The sequence below is a fragment of the Cucurbita moschata genome, unplaced genomic scaffold (assembly GCF_002738365.1).
Source record: "Cucurbita moschata cultivar Rifu unplaced genomic scaffold, Cmos_1.0 Cmo_Scf00018, whole genome shotgun sequence".
NCBI classification, from domain to species: domain Eukaryota; kingdom Viridiplantae; phylum Streptophyta; class Magnoliopsida; order Cucurbitales; family Cucurbitaceae; genus Cucurbita; species Cucurbita moschata.
The window spans coordinates 1,279,149-1,294,518 of NW_019268534.1; the positions used below are offsets into that span (position 1 = coordinate 1,279,149).

General features: G+C 36.5%; 2 protein-coding genes across 5 annotated transcripts; one reads left to right on the top strand and one right to left on the bottom strand.

Annotated features, from left to right (window-relative positions):
- Positions 1 to 524: 524 nt before the first annotated feature.
- LOC111455889 (sulfate transporter 3.1-like) lies at positions 525 to 5,297 on the top strand. Of its 2 annotated transcripts, XM_023097532.1 has the most exons (12): positions 525 to 905; positions 1,434 to 1,641; positions 1,733 to 1,904; positions 1,978 to 2,043; positions 2,135 to 2,248; positions 2,887 to 3,003; positions 3,380 to 3,506; positions 3,599 to 3,885; positions 4,095 to 4,285; positions 4,429 to 4,514; positions 4,601 to 4,677; positions 4,833 to 5,297. In XM_023097532.1, the coding sequence occupies exons 1-12, from the start codon at positions 563 to 565 to the stop codon at positions 5,019 to 5,021; spliced, it is 1,977 nt and encodes a 658-aa protein (XP_022953300.1). In that variant the 5' UTR covers positions 525 to 562; the 3' UTR covers positions 5,022 to 5,297. The 2 variants fall into 2 exon arrangements, with proteins under 2 accessions (XP_022953300.1, XP_022953301.1); XM_023097533.1 differs by lacking the exon at positions 2,887 to 3,003.
- A 194-nt stretch (positions 5,298 to 5,491) lies between these two features.
- LOC111456505 (protein NETWORKED 1D-like) lies at positions 5,492 to 13,209 on the bottom strand. Of its 3 annotated transcripts, XM_023098394.1 has the most exons (6): positions 12,777 to 13,209; positions 12,562 to 12,581; positions 12,503 to 12,527; positions 12,223 to 12,421; positions 7,108 to 12,140; positions 5,492 to 6,877 (listed from the first exon to the last, which is right to left on the bottom strand). In XM_023098394.1, exons 4-6 carry the CDS (start codon positions 12,323 to 12,325, stop codon positions 5,714 to 5,716), a joined length of 6,300 nt encoding a protein of 2,099 aa, XP_022954162.1. In that variant the 5' UTR covers positions 12,326 to 12,421; positions 12,503 to 12,527; positions 12,562 to 12,581; positions 12,777 to 13,209; the 3' UTR covers positions 5,492 to 5,713. The 3 variants fall into 3 exon arrangements, with proteins under 3 accessions (XP_022954162.1, XP_022954160.1, XP_022954161.1); XM_023098392.1 differs by having other exon boundaries at positions 12,223 to 12,417; positions 12,503 to 12,581; XM_023098393.1 differs by having other exon boundaries at positions 12,503 to 12,581.
- Between the last annotated feature and the right edge of the window lie 2,161 nt (positions 13,210 to 15,370).

Consider the following 15,370-nt stretch of genomic DNA (forward strand, 5'->3'; position numbering starts at 1 on the left):
TATTCTCTTTTCTTAACTAACTTCGTAATAGGAAGATATAACACAAAAGACTATCTCCACAAATTAACACGAGCCTTGTTTTCAAGAGGTCATTCAATATAGAATTGTTTAAAGCAAAACACGTTTAATCGGCGACTTTCAATTATTTTTAAGTTATTATCAACTATTTTATTATTATAATCACTTTCATTGGATGTGGTCTCAGTTTGTTCATATATCTATAGTTATTTTTTATTTGTATTATTATTTTAATCTAACTTAAAAATAAATTGATTTTTAATAATTATAAACATATGGGTAAACTTACAAAATCAAAATAGGATACGCACGAAAAAATAAAGAGGAAAGAGACAGTGAAAGAGCAAAGGGCACGTGTCGCCGGTGGGGCCCACATACCACTCGAAATAAAATTAAATAAAAATAAAAATAAAATCTCCTTTGTTTTTAGTTATGTATATGTATATGTATACGTATATATAAAGCCCTCTCTGCGTGACCACTTCCCTCCATTCCTCGCTCGAACACACTCCCAAAATCCCAGACCAAAAAGATTTGATTTCCAATGGGAAACGCCGACTATGTGTACCCATCGGCGGCGGAAGGCGGCGAGAGCTTGCACAAGGCGGCGATTCCGCCGCCGCAGCCGTTCGTGAAGTCGCTGAAGAATTCTCTTAAGGAGACGTTCTTCCCAGACGACCCGCTCCGGCAGTTCAAGAACCAGCCGGCGAGGAGGAAGATTGTTCTGGGTTTGCAGTACTTCTTCCCTGTAGTGGAATGGGGGCCTCGTTATAATCCTGGGCTCCTGAAATCGGATCTCATCTCCGGTATCACCATTGCTAGCCTCGCCATTCCTCAGGGCATTAGCTACGCCAAGCTCGCTAACTTGCCCCCTATCCTCGGCCTCTGTAAGTAAATTATAAACAATCACGACTCTACAGAATGTTATGATATATCTACTTGGAATTGGTTTATGAGTAAATATGTTTTTTTTATTATAATCATTTTTTAAATTAGCTTCTCCTTCTCAGCCATCCTTCTGACAAACTACATAATAGAGTATTCTCTGAGTAGTCCTCGAATAGCCTTTCCTTAAACGAGGCTCAACCTCTCCTCTTAGAGCCCTTGAACCACCATTTGTTCGACATTTCAGTCACTTGACTACACGACCTTTCTCACATCGACATTTATGAAATATATATTAAATATTATATCTTAATATTATTTTCTTTATTGATTTAGAGTATATTTTATTTTATTTTCAATATTTAATTAGTCTATATTTTTATTTATTTATAGGTATTAGTGAGCTTATGAAAAAATACATTTAATTTCAATTCTATCTCTATTTTTCATTTTTAACATGTTATCTACTTTGAACATAAGCTCTCGTGATTTTGTTTTGACTTATACAAGCACGTGTTAATGTAATGTAGATTCGAGTTTTATTCCGCCGCTGATATATGCAATGATGGGAAGCTCGAAGGATTTGGCTGTCGGAACGGTGGCGGTGGCGTCGCTTCTAATGGGCGCAATGTTAGGGGCGGACGTTAACGCCGCCCAAAATCCCACTCTTTATCTCCACCTTGCTTTCACCGCCACTTTCTTCGCCGGAGTATTCCAGGCCTCCTTAGGCCTCTTAAGGCAATTCCCTTCACCTTTTTTGAAAATTCAACATTTATATTTTAATTCTCAATTTAATAAAAAGTATCTGCATGAATATGAATTAATACAGATTAGGGTTCATCGTGGATTTTTTGTCACACGCCACCATTGTCGGGTTCATGGGCGGCGCTGCCACCGTGGTGTGCCTGCAACAGCTCAAAGGCATCCTTGGTCTCACCCATTTCACCCACGCCACCGATCTTGTTTCTGTTCTTCGCTCCGTTTTTTCTCAAATTCACGAGGTTAAATATTTATTTTTTATATTTAAAAGTTTCAATTTCGTCTCTATAATTTAATTTTTTTAAAATATTACAGTGGAGATGGCAAAGTGGAGTATTGGGATGCGGTTTTCTGCTCTTCCTCCTGATCACCAAATACTTTGTGAGTATAAATAAATTATAGCTTTTTAATAATTTATAAAAAAAAAATTAATTAATTAATTAATTTGATTTATGTTAAATTATTATTTCAGAGTAAGAAAAAACCGAAATTCTTTTGGATATCAGCAATGGCGCCTTTAACGTCGGTGATTTTGGGAAGCCTTCTAGTGTTTCTCGCTCATGCGGAAAAGCACGGCGTTGAAGTGGTAAATTTAAATACATTAATTTAAATTATTATTATTTTTTTTATAATAATTTTTTTTTTTTGGTGGAAATAATTGGCTTTCTTTAAACCGCCATACATAGACAGGATAGAGCTTTAAAAGAAAAATCAGGCTTGGCCGACTACCAATTTTGGAATATTTAAATTACACCACATATTTTCTTGAAAATAATTTTGGTTAAAATTCTAGTCCTTCAATTAGTATTTTTCTTTTATTTTGGCCCTTCTTTTTTACATAAATTCTGTTTTTGTCCTTCATTTTACATACAATTTGCTTATTGTCACAAAAAAAAATATATATAATATAAAGATAATCATTAAAAAAAAAAAACAAAAAAAAAACCTGTTTTGTCCATTTTAAGTACAAAGTGAATGGGCCCCACCAATAATAGAAACTCAAATAGTAGTTTATTTATTTATTTATTTATGAATTATTTGACATAAAATAAAAATTGTTAAAATTTTATAGTTAACCAAATAATTAGTTTTAATTTTTTTTAATATATTAAAAAAATAATATATATATATATAAACCATCAAATTAGTTTAGAGTTAAAATAGTAATTTAATTCTTTCTGATTTTTTTATTTAAATTTTTTACTCAATATTTTTCGAGAGCAGATTGGAGAATTGAAGAAAGGGCTAAATCCAGTGTCTATTACAGATTTGGTGTTGGTGTCACCTTATCTTTCCACAGCGATCAAAACTGGCATCATCACTGGCGTCATAGCTCTTGCGGTATTCATTTCATTCTTTATTTGTCGTACAAAATTTGATTTTATTTATTTTTTTTAATTTTTATCAAGCACCAATATATGTCTTAACTAACTAATTTATGTTTTAATTACACGATAAATATAAAAACTTGTTTATTCCAGGTTAGAGATTTATTAAATAATTATAAAAATATTTACACAACTAATATCAACGTTTTTAGTTAATCTCAAGAAAAAATTTTTTGGTTTAGTAATTATTTAATTTTAAATTGATTGTTTATAAAAAAAATAAAATAATAATTTGTGAGACGTTTACTAAATAAAAAATTAGAAGACTATGATTTTGAAAGTGGATTAAATCGAAGAAATTTTGGGATGAAGAATTGATGAATGTGCAGGAAGGAATAGCAGCAGGAAGAAGCTTTGCGATGTTCAAGCATTACAACATCGATGGCAACAAGGAAATGGTGGCTATTGGCACCATGAACATGGTCGGCTCTTGCTTCTCCTGCTATCTCACCACAGGTTCGAGAAATATTCCTCCGTTCACAATCAATTTATCTTCCATTTCTGAGGAAAATCAGTTCATTTTGACATCGAAATCGCCACACTTGCAGGCCCGTTTTCGCGATCGGCAGTGAACTACAATGCAGGATGCAAAACGGCGGTATCGAACGTGGTAATGGCGATTGCAGTGATGCTGACGCTGCTGTTCTTGACTCCTCTGTTCTACTACACTCCTATTGTTGTGCTTTCTTCTATCATCATTTCCGCCATGCTTGGCCTCATCGATTACGACGCCGCTATTCACTTGTGGAAGGTCGATAAGTTCGATTTCCTTGTCTGCATTGCCGCTTATGCTGGTGTTGTCTTTGCTAGTGTTGAAATTGGCTTGGTCATTGCGGTATGCTCTGACTTCTTCTTTTGTGGCTTTTGATGTGCCCGTAAGGTGTTTGTCAAAATGTCTAGCTGAGTTTCTTTCTGTGTTACGCCATTTTTAGGGTCCTAGAACCTATTATCACTGATTCTTAGCCACATTTGTAAAGCGGGTTGGATCGGTATATTGAAACTTTTGTAGATATTATTCACAACATTGTGGCCAACCCATTGCAGGTGGTGATATCTCTGCTAAGACTACTTTTGTTCGTTGCGAGGCCGAGGACACTCGTGCTTGGAAACCTTCCCAATTCCACGGTTTACAGGAACGTCGAGCAATACCCGAATGCCGATAATGTTCCCGGCATTCTCATACTTGAGATCGACGCTCCCATTTACTTTGCTAATTCCAGCTACTTGAGAGAAAGGTATTCCATCTATCACATTGGCACGTCATTGACAAACATTGCAATGTTGACTTCTTTCAAGTTCATGTGAATACTGAGTGATTCATTATTTGGATGGATTTTTTCTTAAGTTCTCTCTGAAAGTTGAAACTGTTATGCTTTAGGATTATAAGGTGGGTTGATGAAGAGGAAGACAGGATAAAAGCATCCGGCGAAAGTACCTTACAATATGTAGTTCTGGACATGAGTGGTAAGTGTTGGATCTTCAACTGCTGAAAAATGGGCAAACATGTTTGGTTTTTGAGACAGTAGTCTGAGAATTAATCTGTTTTTCAGCTGTTGGCAACATTGATACGAGTGGAATAAGCATGTTTGAAGAGATCAAGAACATTTTAACTAGAAGGGGATTGAAGGTACAGTATGCCACTTTCAAAACTTCCATTTTCAGCTGCATACTCTTAAAGCTGCTGAAGTTATGATGAAGTTTAGAAAACATTTCCAGTCCAAATCTTTTTACCCTTGAATTTGCTATCCACTCAAAGTTCCATTTCTTTTCCCATGTGTGCAGATGGTTTTGGCCAACCCTGGAGCTGAGGTGATGAAGAAGCTGGACAAGGGCAAGTTCATTGAAAGCCTCGGACACGAATGGATCTATCTTACTGTTGCTGAAGCTGTAGCAGCCTGCAACTATAGGCTTCACTCTTGCAAACCAAACCTTGTAACTGATGAGAAAGCAGAGCCATGGAACAATGTCTAAAACATTGAATCAAGGAAAGCAAGTAGAGCCATGGAACAATGTCTCAAAGCTGAAGTTAAACCTCCGGGGTAATTTTTCCTCCCCCTCTCGATAGTATCACTTGTAGGCCAAAATAGTGTATATATATATATATATATATCAAATATACGGAATTTATACTGAAAAGAGAGAGAGAAATGAGCAAGGAAATGCCTGTAATGTTATCCCCTTTCTTCTAGATCGAATTAATAATTGTAAAGTATCTGAAAATAATGCCAAGCCTATTTTCCTCTGGAATCTTTTCATCTTTTTCTCTATTGGGTAAGTCTGTTAGAAATGCATTTGAATAACAAAACTACAAGAAACTAGCGTTAAGTTGCGAACAATTCGTCAAACTTGAGCCTAAATCAAAACAAACATAATTCAACGGTCGAGACATTTTTTTTATATGAGATTTGAAGATTAAATTTTGGCATAATAAAAAATCAAAATTATTAAAAATGTTCTGCAAAATTCTATAGATAATGAAGAGCCTCTAAAAAGAGCAGCTTTCTCTGATTAGATGCAGCCTTTCATGTACAGCATAATCTCAAAGCTAAGGTAACATAAAAACCGCTCTATACAAACAAAGATAGATTGATAGATGATGAGCCAAGTGATATTTCCTTTTCACTAAACTAGAATTGATTATTTCACAGATAAAAATCAATGCCTCAATCACCCCTTGTTGGAGGTCTCATACAAGCACAAAAAGGAGCCTTCTTCTTTTGCTTCTGCTTGGTTCTCGTCCCGCCGTAAAGATAGTCTCGTAGAAGAACTCTCGGACTCCGCTCGGATACTTTAGTTCTTCCCTTGGCCTCCTTTTGACCATCGAGTTTCATTATTAGAAACTGTAGCCTCTTTAACTCTAACTGCAACCGCCCGATCTTCTCTGATCCCCTCCGTGCTTGTTCTGAAATTCGCCTACTTTGGACATTCTCATTTTCCTCTGGCCCCATTGTGGATGAGCCTCCTCCATCAGCAGCCTGAAAACTATCTTGAACATTCTTTGTGAGTTTAAGGTTCATCTCATACAACTTGGTGATGGCTTCTTCAGCTTCTACTACTTGCCCCTTCACTGTATCATATTCAGTACCTTTTTCTATCTTGCTCTTCTCTGTAATCTCCATCTTCTTCTTCAAATCTTGTACAGTTATCTGAAGATTTGCCAATTTCTGAGCATCAGAGTCTAGTCTTTCTAGAATCCTTCTCTTGTTTCCTGCTTGTGGGAGTTCAGAAAGTCTCTTGGAGGTCTCTAGTTTATCCACACCCAGTTCCTTCTCGATCAATGATTCATTTGAAAGGTGCTTGCTACTTCGTCTCCTGGTCGATCCAACCCGGTGATATTCGGTAGATGAGCTTGCTAGCATAGGAGCCTTGCCAATGGCCCGGTTGTAGCTGCCATCTTGATCAGTTGATTCCCACAGCTGAAGCATCCGATCACCAGCTGCTGCAGTTTCTCTTTGACTGGTTCCATATGATGAATGGTCAGCAATCCGATCAAGTAGGATGTCTTTTGTCAGAACTTCATTTCCTGCTTCATAAATTTCAGACTTTGAATGTGATCGATTATAACGCTCTTGTCCATGGAGTATTGATTTGTCCTTGGTCACACGGCTATGGTCTCGGCCAGTTTTTAGCTGTTCCATCTCCTTCATTACTTTCTCTAGCTTGGCATTGGCGTTACACTTTTCTAGTGCAAATTCTTGAAATGCTAATTCAATTGCTTGAATCCTCCTATTCAAATCTTGCAGCTCAACTGAACCATCATGGTGAACTTGATCACCATGTGGCTGCTGGATGCTTTCATCATGCTGGGAATTTGCAGAACCAGATTCCTGCAGAAAGGAAAGTTAAAAGGCCCTCAGATTATGCAACCAAAACTCAAACACCCCTTTATTGATTGAGCCTGTTGGAAAGCTAAATAAACTTGGATTTATAAGTTTCCTCTACTTGCAATAAGATGCTTTAAACAGTAAACGAGTTCTGAACTATATGGATATGAACACGACAAAGACTATAAGCGAAAATAAAAATTGATATACAGAAAAAGCGGTATTGTTATTACCTTCAGTTCTTGTTCGTCAACTTTTTGCGTTTTTGTCGAAGAAATAGCATGCCTTTCAAGAGAATTTATAGAATCCTTCAAGGATTGAATAGCTAGAACATATGCGGCCAACTGTGTTTTCATTCTTCCATTTTCTTCTTCTGAACTACTAATTTTGTCCTTCAGCAATTCGATCTCCACATCTTTAGAGGTATTTCTGTCTTGAAGGTTCTGGCATGCTTCTGTTAGCTCATGACTCTTGCCTTCAAAAATTGATTGATAAATAGCAGAAATCTGCAGCTCACCAAAGAAAATGGCAGCTTGAGTTTCCCATGATTGAACTTCATTGTTCTTCATCTCAAGTTCAGATATTAAACTTTTCTCTCTGAATATATTCTTTTCAGCTTCCTTTTGCATCTCCTTTAGCTTCGAATCCATTTTTTGATTCTCTTTGTGAAGAAATTCAGTTTCCATTGCCAGGAAATCTTTATCTGAAGAGATTTTGTCCATCTGCTTCTTTTGTTCGTCGTTTATCCCCTCCAACTCGTTACACTTTGTCGATAGCCGCTCCACCATTTCATGGAGCTCCAACTTTTCATTTTCCTTCAAGCTTATCATTGTTTCTACTTCCATGATCTCACATTTTGACCTCTCCAAGGACTCAACGAGTTCAAGATTCTTAGTCTGTTCATCTCCCAACTTTCTTTCCATTAGCTTTACTCTCTCTTCAAGGTCTTTATTTGTGGACTGGAGATTATCCATACACTCAACGAGCTTCCTCAGTTCTCTTAGATTTTCAGATACAATATCCTTGTAAACAAAGGAAAGTTGGCTTTGAAATATCATTTCACCGAACATATCGATGTTTGCGTCTTCTAATTCATGTTTATCTTCCCTCAAGCCTAAGATTTCTTTTCTCAAGGATTTTTCCTCCTCAAGTGCCTTGAAATTCTCAGCATGTAATATCTGATAAGCCCCTTCCAAATTTTGCAGCTTCTTGCTTACATTCTCCTTTTCAGTCATAAGTAATTCTTCTTTGTGATTGCTATCTATTAATTTTGAGCTAATATCCTCATTCAACTCCAGAAGTTTCTCCATCTTACCCTGTAGTATTGAATTCATTTCAGATTGATTGCTGAGCTCCTGGTCAAGCATGTTCCTTTCCATCAGGTAATTTTCAGCCTCACTCTGTGACTTTTCCAAGGAATTCCTGAATTCTAAGTTCTTTGTTTGTTCATCTCCCAACTTTGCTAACATTACTTTCATTCTCTCTTCAAGGTCATTTTCTCTGCAGTGGAGTTCGTCCATGCATTCAGTAAGCTTTCTCAATTCTGCAAGATTTTCTGAGATAGCATCCTTGTAAAGAAAGGAGAGTTCACTTTGAAATATGTTTTCAGTGAACATATTAATGTTTTCTTCTTCTAAATCTTGTTTCTCTTTGTTTGCCTTGCAACTCTCATCATGAAGAATCTGGTAAGCCCCTTCCAAATCCTGCAGCTTCTTACATAAATTCTTCATTTCAGTCATTAGGCCTTCTTCTTTGTGAATTCCCTCCACTATTTTCAACTTCAATTCCTCATTCAGCTCTAGAAGTTTCTCCATCTCGGCCCGGAGCGTCGATAATCGTTCAGATTGGTTCCTATGCTCCTGATCAAGCGTGTTCTTCTCTGTCAAATACTTTTCAGCTTCACTACGTGACCTCTCCAAAAGCATTGTGAGTTCTAAGTTCATCGTTTGTTCACCTTTCACTCTCTCTTCAAGGTCATTATTTGTAAACTGGAGTTTATCCCTACACTCAGTAAGCTTTCTCAGTTCTTCAAGAATTTCAGAGATGATATCTTTACAAATGAGGAAAAGTTGACTCTGAAATATTGTTTCATTGAACATATTACTGTTCTCTTCTTCTAATTGATACCTCTGTTTAAGAGCATTGGAATTCTCTACTTTTAAAATCTGGTAAGCTTCCTCCACATTATGCAAATTCCTGCAGACATTTTCCATTTCTGTCATGAGCGTTTGTTCTTTATAGCTACCCTCCATTACTTTCAACCTCAGTTCTTCATTCAACTCCACAATCCTACTCTGGAGAATCAAGATCTCTTCAGATTGGACTCTGTTCTCCTGACCAAATGCATCCCTTTCCATCAAAATGTTTGCACCTTCATCTTTCAGCTGCAGAAGGAACTTCTCATTAATAGATTTCTCAATCACTAACTGATAGTATTCATCATAAATTTCATTTATAGAGTTTTCTTTCTCCTGAATCTTGACAAAAATTTGGTTCAGAAGTGTTTGATCTTGCTCCGTCTCGTGATTGAATCCCCGGTATGCATTGATGTCAAGAATACTCAATACCCGTCGAAGCCCCGTCCTCAGGAATTTATTTTTCTCAATGAAGGATTCAACCTGCCCCTGTCTTTTAGTATTTTCGAGCTCTAATTCAGAGATGGCTTCTTTTGATCTCTCGGATTCCTCTAAAAGTTTTTGAGACTCTACAAGTAAAGAGAGGTTATGATTCTTCATATCTTGTATGCAATTCTGTAAGATGAAGATCACAAACTGGGAATTTATATCTTTGTCTGTCTCTTCCTCATATTCCTTCTTCCAGTGATCGCGTTCTTCTCGTAATAGATGCATTTGCGACTCCATACGAGCTACCTGTTTCTTACTGATTTCAGTAAAACTAGAATGAGCTTGTTTTTCTGCATCCAAATAAGCCTTCAGCTTTTCTATTTCACAAAATGCATCTTCTCTTTCGTTGGCGAGCACCGAATGTTTCTCTACCGATTCTCGTAATCGTTTATCCAGATCTTCCAGTGAGTTATGGGAGGTCTCCAGCTGACATAGTAAGCTTTCTCTCTCTGTAATGAGGCCAGACTTCTGTTGAACATGTAATTCGCAGGAGTCTTCTAGATCCTTCGATTTCATCCGTAATGCTTCGAGTTCAGCAATGGCATCAGAAAGGGAGTTCTCCAAAAGTATATTTTTTTCTGAGAGATCCTCCAGATTCTTAGTTGTAATCAGTAGCTGAGAAGTCAAGGCAACCTTCTCAGAAGAAAGAGCTGATTTCTCTCCCAACAGAGATTGACAAGAATCTTCTAACATCTTTACTCTCTCCTTGGTCTCTTCCAAGTCAACACTCATATCAGAAATGGAATTTTCTAAAAAGGAATTTTTCTCAACAAGTTTCTCAAGAACAATCAACTTCTCCAAGAGAGCAGCTTTCTCACTTTTCTCTGTCTCGCAGGTTTCCCTCATCCTTGAATACTCATCTTGCAGTTCCTTAACAGATGCTCCAAAGCTGTCTAAACTATAGCCTGTAGACTCCACCTGCTCCATTATGGCCCCATTTTTCTTATTCAACTCATTAATCTCTTCTTTCAGACAGTAGATTTCTTGCTGAAGGGCATTACGTTCATTCGTTCGATGTTCTACCTCCGCTTCAAGTTTACTTATCTTCTCCCTCAAGCTTGACAGCTCATCTTGCAAATCTTTTATCGACAGAGCTGACGACATATTGAGTTCACCAAGCTTCCTGTTTTCATTCTTCACCTCCTGAACTTCAGCAATCAAGCTTTGGTTTTGAATTTCTAGGTTCCTTAAAACTTGTGTCCTATTCTGAATCTCAGCAGCAAGAGATAGAAGCTCCTCTTCCGTCTGAGAATGCAAATCTTGCAACGTTTGGAAAGCAGTCTCGGCCTCAACAAACCGCAAATGCTCCTCCTGTACGCAATTCCAAAGTCTTCCCAGTTCATTTTTGTTATCGGTGAGTTCTTCATTTTGAGACCCCATTTTCAGTACCAATGACTCTAACTCAGATTGCAGAGCCAGATTTGATGTCTCCAATGAAAGACACTTCTCTTCAGCAGTTCTTAACTTTAAAACTCCGTCATCAATTTCACGATGCAGCCTTTCCGCCTCTTCTTCAGCACATGAAAGTCGATATTCAAGATTAGAAATCTTCTCCAAGCACTGCAGGTACTGGACAGCTGCAGTTTCCTTTTCTTCGGTTAGTTTTTCGATTGTTTGCTTAAGGATAATCAATTCACTTTCAGCTTTTTCAGCTAGTTCATTGTATCTTCTTGAACTTTCCTCTGCATGAAGAAGCTTCTCCTCTAGTTTCACTATGATTTCTAAACTCTCTCGATATTGAACAAGTACAGCTTCCTTTTCAGCTCCTACTTCAGCAAGGCCTTGCTTCAGACTTTCAGTAAGGTCTTCAGCTCCTCTTTGAATGTCAAAAATATCACTCTCCAAAAGGGATACTTTGTCCAGACACTGTTGATACTTTAGCAGACTAGCTTCCTGTTCAGTCTCTAGTTTTCTGAGGGCTTCCCTCAAATTCTGGGCTTCGGTTTCAGCTTTCAAGGCTCGATCATTTAGTCTTTCGGAATCCTCTTGTGCACGAGAGACTTCTATCTGGAGATTAGAAAGCTTATCAAGACTCTGTTGATATTGAAGTAGATCAGCTTCCTTTTCAGCTTCTAATTTAGCCAGAGCCTCCTTTAAGGCCACAATCTCCGCCTCAGTAGCTGAAACCTTGAGATTATTCCTCCCATTTCGCTCATTCTCCTCAAGATCGTGGAAATTCAGGCCTTTCTTTGCCCTTCCTTCCCCGGAACCAAAAATATCATTAAAATGCTTCAAACCCCTCCGACTCGTAACCAAGTTCGATTCTTCTGTAAATGCACCATTTCTCCTGCCACCACCTGATTGAGGTGAAAGCCCCAAGCCATCTTTTTGCAACTCATCTGGGTCAAAAAGAGCACGTATAGGTGATGGCGTCCGTGGATCACCCTCATTACCTGAACCTGCAGGCAAATCATCAAATGGTACCTGGTTAGGAAATGCCTCAGCCATGGTATGATGAGCCTGACGAAGCACCCCAGTTGCATTATCATATCTTTCTGCCAATGCTCGATACGCCCGGTAGAATTCTTCAACCAATTTCATAAGTTCCGGGCGCTTCTTGTAGTACATCTCAGCCCTCCTCGCAAACGAATCGGCATCCTCTTCAAGAAGCTTGATCATCTGTTTCACTTTGGTATCCATATCTGTTTTCAAGCAGCATAACCAAGCCTAGTTAGTCAGCCATTTTCACCAGAATTAATAACTTCAAAGTGCACAAACCAAGACCTGTAAGATTTTCTTGAAGCCATTTAGAATTTTTTGGGCTAATGTGACTATCCCACCACCATGAATACATGCGCCTAGAATTTGTCCTCGAGGTTGTCGTCATGACTTCAGCCAAACAGAACAAACACTTTCAAAATAACTCCAGTCTCAAGATTCTTTGGCTTTCACTTTGGTCTCTTCTTCTACCTAATCAACCTTCCTAACCCAACACAATCAAAATTAGATACAAATTTTCTTGTGAACTGAAAAATAGATCCCAATTTTAGGTTGAAAAAAGTACCTGATCAACAAAACCAAGCTCCAGAATCTACAAAGCAGGAAGCAAATGGAAGTTCGAGAGCTGAATTTGAACAAAGTAGCTGATAGAAACCAACAAAGAACACCCAGATAAGTGACAAGATTGAAGATGATGAAGAAACGAAGAATCTCAAACAAGAACACCCAGATCAAGAACATCACGATCAAAAACAGAGATGGGTTCTACAGTTTCATCCATTCAAGAACAACAAAAAGAAGCCCACATAGAAGAACAGAGGGCAGAAGCTAAAATTTACCAGAAATCTGGCATATGGGTCTTGAATCAGCAGCTGTGACTAAAAATCAGCTTCAGCTGCTATCGCATCGTTCTCACCCCATGGTTGATACTCACAGATCTCTGTAACCCTCTTCCTCCTCCTCCTCCTCCTCCTCCTCCTTCCTGTTTCTCAAATTCTGGTCTGCTTTTTGATTCGGTGTTGATATTATTGCCTTATTGGTGTACTATCGCAGCTTTTGCAAAAAAAAAAATAATAATAATAAAGAAGCTGCCAGAGAGGGAGGACGAACACTGGGCTTAAAGCAGAGCAAAACAAAAATCCGACCAAGCAAAAATAAACGGATCAATGTAAGGCTTCTTCCTGTATAATCTGTCTTTCGTAGGGTTTGATTAATGAATAAATGTGACAAAATTCTAAATTTCTTTGTTTCCTTTAATTTTCTTGTTGTGTTGGAGAATATTGTGAGAGTCGGTAAAACAAAGCTTTCTTTTTCTTTCTTTTTTTTTTTGGAAAAAAAAATGGTAATTATAAAGAACTTGATTTTACCAAATTACCCTTTGGTTAGGGCATCAAAAATGTTCTTTCCTTGTGCTTCCAAAAGTTTGACTTGCTTACTAGGGTTCCAAAAATCAGCGTTTTCTATGACGATTTCCTGTTGCCTCAATTTCACGTGTTTTAATTTTTTAATCTTTTTTTATTCAAAAAAAAAAAAGTTTACTTTTTTACTATTAATTTAATTGAATTCAATAAAATAATTTATACTTCGTCAAAATAAAAAATTGTGTATCATCGTCTCTGTATGATATAATATACCACCAATTAAATTAAACATATTTTTCTCTAAAATTACAATTTTAATTTCTTACCCCCACAATCTTTTAATTTAAAAAATAAATAAATAAATGAATGAACTTAGTTGCCTAATATGGCAATATTGGTATGAGAAATAAATGTAAATAAAAAATAAAAAGAAAACTCATTTTTATAATGATGGTAGTGGAATTATTTGGTAATTTTAATGTTATTTATTACATATCCTACGTGTCTGAAATAAGTAAACTATTTTAATATTGCTTCTGCATAAATAAAAATAATAATTTCATTTCTACTTTAAGAAAATAATTAATAATTTCATCTTCATTTTTCAATAATATTTTTATTCCATTATTTTCTAGTTCAAACAAAACGGTGAGGTGGTTATTAACACTTCAGTGAACTTTTCTTAAATAAAAATATCATTAAAATAATTTACATGAACTCGCGTCTATTCATCGAACCGACTTTTTTAAATTAAAAAAAATAATTTAAATTTTACTTCTTTAATAATCTTTTATAGTAATATCTTCACATGTCAATAATTGTAGAAATAGAGAACGGAACGTTTAATATAATTCAAATTAGCCTAAACTTTTATTTTCTAATATAATACAACGTATCGAGACAAACCCAAAAAAGAAGACGAAAGCCAAAGATAAAATCAAGGTGAAATTGGCCCAATGGCACCCACGTTCAGGGTCAACGAGCACACTAGCCCTAGAACTTAGCTCAAGACCCACTCGAGCCCTAAGGAAGAAAGAGAGTGAGCTAAAGGCACAAAAGCTCATAGCAGCTTTGCCAAATGAGCTTTCAATCGATCTAAAGAGAACGTGTCTCACGTAGAGATGTTCGTTTTATCTACGGGAATCCGCTCACTCGAATGCAAATGGTACCGTTGAAGCACGTGAAGATTGTTTGCCCGATTTCGGAAAATGTGCATATTTATAAAAGAAAAGTAAGATTATAAAGAAAGAGTAAGGGGAAAGTGAAAGGATGACGATGAAAAGGGGAGATTTAGGGTTTATAAATAAAATAATAGCTGGCAAAATGCTAAACGGTCATTTCCTTTGGTTCAAAAGCTGACGAGATTCAGAGTCAGGGACGGTGGGCGTGGATGAGGTGCGCGTGGGCGCGGGCGTGGGTGTGGGCGCAGGCGCGGCCGCTCCTTATTCCTCACCACCACTAATCATTTCCCTTCCCTTCCCGCCCTCCACGTGTGCATACTCACAAAACGTGCGCTCTTCCTTCTATTTATTTATTTACTTATTTTCCACTCCTTTTTAAAACATTAATTTTAAAAATTCAAAAATACCCTTTAAATTTTTTTTAAAACTTTAAAAATACTTTTAAATATTTTTACTATTAGTATTCGTAAAAAAAAACCTCGCGGTATGTATTTTTTCTTCTTATAAACATAAATAGAGTTAATGTTACTTTTAGAATTTCATAATTATTTTTTAAATATAATACTAATAGCACCGAAGCTTTTATATATTTTTTTAATATGAAGTACGGTTCAAGACTAATAGTAATAGTATTTTTAAGATTTTTAATTTTTTTTTTATTTTAAAAGTATTATTAAAATATTTAAAATTTTATAAGTACCAAATAAAGTATAAAGTTTAAGGATATTTTTATTAATTTAACATATTTTTTTTAATACATTACGTTTTATATTTAATTGCAGCTCGGTCCATTCTTTTTTATCTTTTTTATTTTTAGTATCGATCGAGAAATTTTTTTTTATTCTGTTTGACTAACTAATAAACATATCAAACTTTTTATAATAGTAAAGT

What these genes read in the sequence shown, in the direction of transcription:
- LOC111455889 (XM_023097532.1), top strand. Translation starts at nt 563, where the DNA reads ATGGGAAACGCCGACTATGTGTACCCATCGGCGGCGGAAGGCGGCGAG. An exon ending in CTCCTGCTATCTCACCACAG is followed by an intron (nt 3,507 to 3,598) that starts GTTCGAGAAATA and finishes CCACACTTGCAG; the next exon opens with GCCCGTTTTCGCGATCGGCA. An exon ending in TCCAGCTACTTGAGAGAAAG is followed by an intron (nt 4,286 to 4,428) that starts GTATTCCATCTA and finishes GTTATGCTTTAG; the next exon opens with GATTATAAGGTGGGTTGATG.
- LOC111456505 (XM_023098394.1), bottom strand. Translation starts at nt 12,325, where the DNA reads ATGACGACAACCTCGAGGACAAATTCTAGGCGCATGTATTCATGGTGG. An exon ending in GCTTCAAGAAAATCTTACAG is followed by an intron (nt 12,141 to 12,222) that starts GTCTTGGTTTGT and finishes GCTTGAAAACAG; the next exon opens with ATATGGATACCAAAGTGAAA. An exon ending in TTGACGAACAAGAACTGAAG is followed by an intron (nt 6,878 to 7,107) that starts GTAATAACAATA and finishes TCCTTTCTGCAG; the next exon opens with GAATCTGGTTCTGCAAATTC.